Here is a 6,446-nt window from a genome sequence, read left to right as displayed (position 1 = left end):
CGTTCTGGATTGGCACGACCAAGGATGGAAGGAAACGCGACTCCTTTTTCGAAACTTACTTATTTTCAGTAGTACAAATCCATTTCATAGATACGTACTCGAAGCCAAAGAGGGGGTGAAAAAGTTAAAAAACGTTACACGACACTAGTGAACGGAACAGTGGTCCATTGGGGGCGTGTTGTGTCGACCCGCAAAGGATTTTCAGACAATCCGCGTCGCCATCCATCGGAGGACAGGCGTGGCCAAAGCTATATTTGTTACGTTTAGGTCCCTCGATTTCCACGCACGTTATCACCCGACAGAACAAAATGACCAATTCTAGCGTTTAACTTCCCCACCACCACAGACATTCTGCAAAAAATTGCAAATAACTATGCCTACCAACACTACCGCTTGACCTCAGCAGCTACATATGAGTTTACCAAATTTCGTACGAATTAAAGTGGACATAGCCTTCCAAGGTTGGAATTTCTTGGACCCATGTGGTCGAACAAGGGTTAACATTTATTTATGAAACTGAAAGATCAATTGAGTTTAGTAAGCATTTTGTTAGGCAACTACCGAACCAAACAGCAACATATTTAATTTGCATAATCAATGTCGCCAACGTATCTCTCAACTCACTTATTTTGATCGATTGACAAGATGGAAAGACGAGTTTACGATACCGACTTATACTCCTAACTCTCGGGTCACCGTGAGCTGGTTTTCACTTCCTTTAGTAAAAGCGAAAGATTAAGACAAATCGGCCCTATACCTTCTGAATTGCGACCGCGCTTAGAAATAAATAAGAGAGCACTCTTCTAATATCATGCTCCATAAGAGAAGTCACAGGAATAATGTCGAGTATCTTGACACTGATTTAGTACATTTATACATATAATAAGGGACGCGGGACTTTCATCGGATTGTAAATATGACTCGTCCCTTTGAAGGCTTGTTTAGTTGGCAAATGGTCTCTCAGTACTCCAATATATTTAGTAGATTAATCTTAAACGCGTGCATTATTCAAATGGCAAATTGCGCTTGGCTCCAGCCCCCCTTGCAAAACTTTTGTCAGTACATGTCGCATCACATCCACTAATCAGGAGGAAAGGGTTTTGCGAGAGAAAACCTCGTTTCAGGACTGAACTCTATAAATAGTGGTCGTGAGGGGACACGGACACACGGACGATTGATTCATCCTTCATCGAAAGAAATTGAGCAAAACAAAAAAAACGTTAAAGCCAATTTGAGAAGATATGGCGGAGAGAGAGCAGGAGAAGCATGGCACGGAGCAAAAAGGAGGGATGGTCACGATGCCCTTCATCTTTGGTAGGCCTTCTCCTCCTCCTCCTCCTCCTCCTTCCTTGCTGAGGCTTATATCCACGAAGGACTTACTATATGCTTTTCTTGGCTCGTGGGAGCAGCAAATGAAGTGTGCGATAAGTTGGCCGTGGTGGGATTCAATGCCAACATGATTAATTACTTGACCACCAAGATCCACATGCCCATGACCAGAGCTGCCAACACCCTCACCAACTTCGGTGGCACCGCCAGTTTGACACCGTTGCTCGGCGCTTACGTTGCCGATGCCTATGCCGGCCGCTTCTGGACCATTACGGTCGCTTCCGTCGTCTACGTTGTGGTATGCATACATAGATAAGGCCAATTAGCTAGCTAGCTAGTGTTAATCATATCTATGTGTTTAGATAAGGCGAAAGGACATGATGAGACTCAGAATCATCTTATCATCTGATCAGAAGGTTTCCAAACTGACAAAATTAATGTCATTGATCTCCTAATTACTTCTTTCCTAGGACAAGAGACATGCTACAAAGGCAAAGTGATCATATAATAAGCAGAGATAAAGCTATATAAGCTAGCTTCAATTCCAAGAGGCCCGACAACACGTACTCGAAACTATGTAATTTAGCTCTAAATTTCGATTTTTTTTTCAGTATTTACGACTATACGTACAACTTGCACCGTAATTACTATTTATCTCCTCGCTAATTTGCTCGTTAAACTGAAATTACATACAGGGAATGACACTCTTGACCCTATCAGCCGTGATTCCCCAACTCCTGCCGCCCCCATGCAGCCCATCTGCCTCGTCCCCGCCGTGCCAAGAAGCCAACGGAGGCCAGCTTGCAGTGCTATACACGGTTCTCCTGCTCGGGGCCATAGGGTCAGGTGGGATCCGGCCCTGTGTGGTTGCGTTCGGGGCCGACCAGTTTGATGAGACCGACCCGAAGCAATCGGCCAGGACGTGGAAGTACTTCAACTGGTACTACTTCGTGATGGGGGTCTCGATACTGGTGGCGGTGACGGTGGTGGTGTACGTGCAGGAGGATGTGGGGTGGGGCTTGGGGCTTGGGATCCCGACAGTGCTCATGTTCTTGTCGGTGATCGCATTGGTTTGTGGGTACCGACTGTACCGGATCCTCGACCCAGCGGGGAGCCCGTTCACCCGGCTGTTGCAGGTGTCGGTTGCCGCTTTTCGGAAGAGGAAGGCAAGTGTCGGTTGGGACGCGAAGGCGGCGGAGTTGTACCGGAACGATGAGCTCGATGCGGCGATCTCTTTGGGCGGGAAGCTGGTGCACACCAAGCATATGAAGTGAGTCTCTCTCTCTCTCTCTCTCTCTCTCTCTCAAATGTCATTGCATAAACTAAGTTTCCATTAACCAAGAGATGATTCAAATTATAGAGGTACATAACCATATGTATCTAATCTTGCTCGAATGCGATACACCATCCTAAATTTTCACGTCAGGTCAAATTTCTTGCTGGTTTTTCTGTCGTTTAATAGGAATGAGGAGCGGATAAAGATGAACCCGTATGAAGATCATCTTCACTTCACCAGTCCACCACATGTCACTTTCTTCTTCCTTCCCAAAAACGAAAAAAGGAACAGAAGAATACGAAAACTTACGTGTTGGAAGCAATTATCGTGGTTGTCATTTCGGGCGAGCACAAGGGTGACTCGATCATTTGTCGATATTACCACTTTCAGCGTTCCTTGTCAGAGAGACCTGTGTCCTTTTGCCCTTCTGTCTTCTCCGGTCTTTCGTTCTGTGCAGATACCATCATACGACCCCGTACCGAGGTGTGCTTTCCAATGGCCCCTCCCGGCTAGGATTAGGAAACCTTAGCGCTCCGGGAACATCCTTAAGGACGTTGCCCGACTCCGATTTGCTGTCATAACAGGATTTATGCGCGATTCAATATAAGTTAGAGGCGACAAGAAGATCTCGAATTTCGACTATGTTCGTTGCGAATCATTCGAATCTCGAAATTTTCTTTTTAGCAAAATGTTGCGAACCATAATGATGTGACGTCATCTGAATGGATATTATTGAAAGAAAATGGTAAAACTTGAGCTAAAATGGTGCAGATTCCTTGATAAAGCGGCGATCGTGACCCGAGAAGACGACCCGAAGTCCCCAAACCTGTGGAGGCTGAGCACGGTCCACCGAGTGGAGGAGCTCAAGTCCGTGATCCGAATGGGCCCTATCTGGGCCTCCGGGATTCTGCTCTTCGCGGCCTATGCCCAGCAAAGCACCTTCTCCATCCAACAGGCCAAGACCATGGACCGACGCCTCTCCGAGTCCTTCCAAGTGCCGTCCGGGTCGATGCAAGTGTTCACCATGATCAGCATGCTCACCACCATCGCCTTCTACGACCGCATCTTCGTCCCGGTCGCCCACCGGTTCACGGGACTCGAGCGCGGCATCACCTTCCTCCACCGCATGGGCATCGGCTTCGCCATCTCAATCCTCGCCACTCTTGTCGCAGGTAAATCAATCAGACCTCGAGATTTACATTTGAAGTTGTGGGGAAATAAGTGACTTTTGATGGACGCGGGTGTTAATTAGCCAACACATTAAAAACGTTGCAATAGATTTCTATTTCAAACATTGATATGACAGAAATTAAAATGCTCCATCATATTACCATTGTAATTTTTCTACTATGGTTTAGTTTACTCAGATTCCCCTCATCCTTTGTAAGTGCATAGGTTGCAAGACACCTTGTTTCTTGTAAATCAATTCGCTTGCTCTCCACAGGTCTCGTCGAAGTGAAGCGAAAGCGAGCCGCGTCGCAACATGGCCTCACCAACTCTCCGCACTCGGTCATCCCCATCTCGGCCTTCTGGCTGGTGCCCCAGTACAGCCTCCACGGGATCGCGGAGGCCTTCATGTCGATCGGGCACCTCGAGTTCTTCTACGACCAGGCGCCGGAGAGCATGAGGAGCACCGCCACCGCGCTGTTCTGGACCACCATCTCGGCCGGCAACTACCTGAGCACCCTACTGGTGAGCGTGGTCCACCGGTTCACCGCGGGGGACGACGGGTCGAACTGGCTCCCCGACGACAACCTGAACAGGGGCAAGCTGGAGTACTTCTACTGGCTACTCACTCTGCTGCAGGCGGTGAACTTGGTCTACTACGTATGTTGCGCCAAGTACTACACGTTCAAGCCTGTTCAGGTCCATAGGGTGGATGGTGGTGACAAGTCCGAGCAAGATGAAGTCGAGCTTGCAAGCAGAGTTTAGGATGGAGGGGAACGTGGATAACTTGTTCCCAGAGGAGGAGGAGCTATGATCACAATAAAAGAAAGGCAGAATCTGTAAATGCATCGTCATCAAAATATGAGAGAACTAGAGGGCATTCTGTCGCACTTTTTTTATTTCCATACTTTGGCTTTCTGATTTCCTCGTGTTCAATTCGAGCAACCAAGTATTGTACTTAGTGAATAGCGTAAACCAGAAACGGCGGAAAGGAGTGCTAGGATGGTCGATGATCGATCGAAATTGTCGAATTTGGCATCACATCAAAAGTAGATGGATCTTAATTCACCTTGAAGTCTCCTGGACTTTGTCAAGATCAAACAATTCAATGTCATTAGATGGGAACTAAATAAGAAATTTGTAGTTGCTATAAATTTAGGCAGCCCATTAGACTATGCTTGATCATCCGGATTTCTAGTTTGGATAGGACCGAACACGATGGATCAGAAATCCAAAGATTTTGTCATAATTCAAAGTTTTGTTATATCCTATGTACTTTTTGATGAACTACACATACAATGTCGTATAAGTAGAGGCAAAGCGCAGCTGAAATCGACTTTATTTTACTAAAACATGACAATGTTTTAGAAATTATTCGAGGATAAGATCCGATGATTGAGTTATTATTGAGCAAATATTTGTGCCATCTAAATTTAGGCAAGACATCGATCGAGCGGACCCAGTGAACCGGGGATCTTGATTTGGAATTGAACCCTTTGAAAATGACTCGCTGGCCTTGCTCGTTGTTTTGTCAAGTTAGTAAACAAGTATTGAACAATAAAATTATTCAACCGCCTTTTACAAGTTAAAAATGCACTCATGCAGATCGTCCAAGAGAGCTAACTTGAAAGTTGAAGATTAACCTCGAGTCCTTTATAACATGTGGAGACCCCTTCGAATGTTGAAAAGGTTCAAGCAATCAAAGGAAGGATGTGATCTTAAATCACGCTAAATTAACGATTAAAGAATCGAGGTCATGAAGATACCCGATTTTGTTGCCACATACCCATCCTAACGCCACCAGAGAGGCAGCCAACTTAAAGGTCACCACCGGCGAAGAGGTGACCCCCAGCTGGAGAGGCGGCCTTGCATGGTGGACAGGTGGCACGACGCTAAGTAGAGGCAGTGGTTGTAGAAAAAACTTGGTTCTCATATCTGCTCTCTTCAGAAATCTTAGCTAGATTTATCTCACCTTCTCTCTTACGATATTTTTATCCAAATTATATCTCCCTTTATTCTATTTTGAACGTCTACCAAACATAGACGACGTGGTAAAACATATCATACCCTAACTTTGATCCCGACTGCCAAACGCAACCTTAAGTCTCTCTCTCTCTCTCTCTCTCTCTCTCTCTCTCTCTCTCTCTCTCTCTCTCTCTCTCTCTCCTTTTTCACTTTTGCTCTCTATATCCCTATCTTTTCACCTTTAAGCATCTTCAAGATTTCTTCGGTGATTTCGTAGACATAATCTGAGCGCTTCATAAGTCTCTGAAGCTCCTCTCTCACTGCGTTCAACGATGAGTTTATATGAAAGTGTTGATCAACTGTAGCAACTTTACTACTCTTCTCTTTCGATTTAGAGTTAGATTTAAATTTAGGAGTAATTCCATCCCGATCTAGATATATATATGGGATTTACAAGATGCTATCTTTGAATTTGTAACCTATTAGTGTTGTTATTATCTCTATACGGTGATGGTGCTGAAGACTCCAAATTCGGACATGCACCGCCTTTTGGCTATTAACTTTTTTATTTTTTAACCCGATTTATCAACCGTCGCACAATCTGTACATGGGTTGTGTTATCCCTCCGCGATACCAGGACAGTTTTTTGCCAATGGCAAGAGTAAAACCGCCTCGTCCTTCGATAATGAGGTGGGTATAAATCTATTTG

General features: G+C 45.4%; 1 protein-coding gene across 1 annotated transcript; it reads left to right on the top strand.

Moving 5' to 3' along the window:
* Positions 1–1,153: 1,153 nt before the first annotated feature.
* On the top strand, positions 1,154–4,660 carry LOC115755356 (protein NRT1/ PTR FAMILY 3.1-like). The gene is made up of 5 exons (XM_030694720.2): positions 1,154–1,314; positions 1,410–1,627; positions 2,025–2,599; positions 3,377–3,777; positions 4,050–4,660. Exons 1-5 carry the CDS (start codon positions 1,242–1,244, stop codon positions 4,535–4,537), a joined length of 1,755 nt encoding a protein of 584 aa, XP_030550580.1. The 5' UTR covers positions 1,154–1,241; the 3' UTR covers positions 4,538–4,660.
* Positions 4,661–6,446: the final 1,786 nt, after the last annotated feature.

The sequence above is a fragment of the Rhodamnia argentea genome, chromosome 6 (genome assembly GCF_020921035.1).
Source record: "Rhodamnia argentea isolate NSW1041297 chromosome 6, ASM2092103v1, whole genome shotgun sequence".
NCBI lineage: Eukaryota > Viridiplantae > Streptophyta > Magnoliopsida > Myrtales > Myrtaceae > Rhodamnia > Rhodamnia argentea.
This window is presented reverse-complemented; position numbering and strand designations above follow the sequence as displayed.

What these genes read in the sequence shown, in the direction of transcription:
- LOC115755356 (XM_030694720.2), top strand. Translation starts at nt 1,242, where the DNA reads ATGGCGGAGAGAGAGCAGGAGAAGCATGGCACGGAGCAAAAAGGAGGG. An exon ending in CACGATGCCCTTCATCTTTG is followed by an intron (nt 1,315 to 1,409) that starts GTAGGCCTTCTC and finishes TCGTGGGAGCAG; the next exon opens with CAAATGAAGTGTGCGATAAG. An exon ending in CTTCCGTCGTCTACGTTGTG is followed by an intron (nt 1,628 to 2,024) that starts GTATGCATACAT and finishes AATTACATACAG; the next exon opens with GGAATGACACTCTTGACCCT.